This window comes from Eimeria mitis, genomic scaffold (assembly GCF_000499745.2).
Source record: "Eimeria mitis Houghton genomic scaffold, Emh_scaff796, whole genome shotgun sequence".
In the NCBI taxonomy this organism is placed as follows: domain Eukaryota; phylum Apicomplexa; class Conoidasida; order Eucoccidiorida; family Eimeriidae; genus Eimeria; species Eimeria mitis.
This window is the reverse complement of record NW_013575848.1, coordinates 5375-6822: the sequence shown is the minus strand read 5'-3', so window position 1 is coordinate 6822 and position 1448 is coordinate 5375. Positions and strand designations below refer to the sequence as shown.

General features: G+C 22.6%; 1 protein-coding gene across 1 annotated transcript; it reads left to right on the top strand.

The window, feature by feature from the left end:
* Positions 1-355: 355 nt before the first annotated feature.
* EMH_0022510 (uncharacterized protein) lies at positions 356-607 on the top strand (the record flags this gene model as incomplete). Its single annotated transcript, XM_013501971.1, has 1 exon — positions 356-607. One exon carries the CDS (start codon positions 356-358, stop codon positions 605-607), a length of 252 nt encoding a protein of 83 aa, XP_013357425.1.
* Positions 608-1448: the final 841 nt, after the last annotated feature.

Here is a 1448-nt window from a genome sequence, read left to right as displayed (position 1 = left end):
TTTAGGGTTTTGGGGTGTACATGCATCTCCATTGCCCTTGTATTTTCTATAATCTTTTTTTATGTAAAATATAAAAATTTAATGAATTTATTAAGAGTGAATTAAGCTGAACTAGGGTTTAGGGTTTAGGGTTTATTAGGGTTTATTAGGGTTTATTAGGGTTTAGGGTTTATTAGGGTTTAGGGTTTTGGGGTGTATAGGCTGCTCCATCGGCTGCGGGGTTTATACTCTCCCTGTCTGCTGGTGACCTCTCACTGCGCTCAGTATTTTCCTTCTGTATTTGAAATACAAAAAACAAAAAAAAATAATTTAATTAATTTAAATAAAAAATATAAAAATAAAACACAAACAACACATGATGATGCTGCAGCAGAAACACAACCATCAACGCCACCATCACCAGCAGCAGCAGCAGCAACAGCAGCAGCAGCAGCAGCAACAGCAGCAGAAGCAGCAGCAGCAGCAACAGCAACAACAGCAGCACCAGCAGCAGCACCAGCAACAACAGCAGCAACAGCAGCAGAAACAGCAGCACCAGCAGCAGCACCAGCGGCAGCAGCAGCACCAGCAGCAGCAGCAGCAGCAGAAGAAGAAGAAGAAAATATAAATGAAATAAATAAAAATAAAAATAAAAAAATAAAAAAAGAAATAAAATATAATTTTGTTTTGTGTGATGTTCTCTGCTCTGGGGATGGGACTCTAAGAAAAAATAAAAAACTTTGGTTGCAGTGGAGTGTAAATGATAGTTTATATAAACATAATATACAAATACAGATACTATTAAGGTAATTTAAATAAAAATAAATAAATATAAATAAATATAAATATAAATAAATAAATATAAATATAAATATAAATAAAAAGAAAGTAAAACAGAAAAAAAAGAATAAAAATTGATGAAAATATAAAAAAATAAAAAAAAAAGTAAATGATAGTTTATATAAACATAATATACAACATTTATTTAAATAAAAATAAATAAATATAAATAAATATAAATATAAATAAATATAAATAAATATAAATTATTTATTTATTTATTTATTTATTAATCTACATATTTATATATTTATTTATTTATTTATTTATTTATTTATTTATTTATTTACATAAATTAATTAATTAATTAATTAATCTATATATTTATTTATATATTTATTTATTTATTTATATATTTATATATTTATATATTTATTTATTTATACATTTATATATTCATTTATCTATTTATCTATATATTCATATATTTATATATTTATTTACATATTTATTTATTTATATATTTATACATTTATCTATTTATATATTTATTTATTTATCTATATGTTTATTTATATATTTATATATTTATTTATATATTTATATATTTATATATTTATTTATATATTTATATATATATATATATTTATTTATTTATTTATTTATTTTTTTATGTATAGGGGTATAAA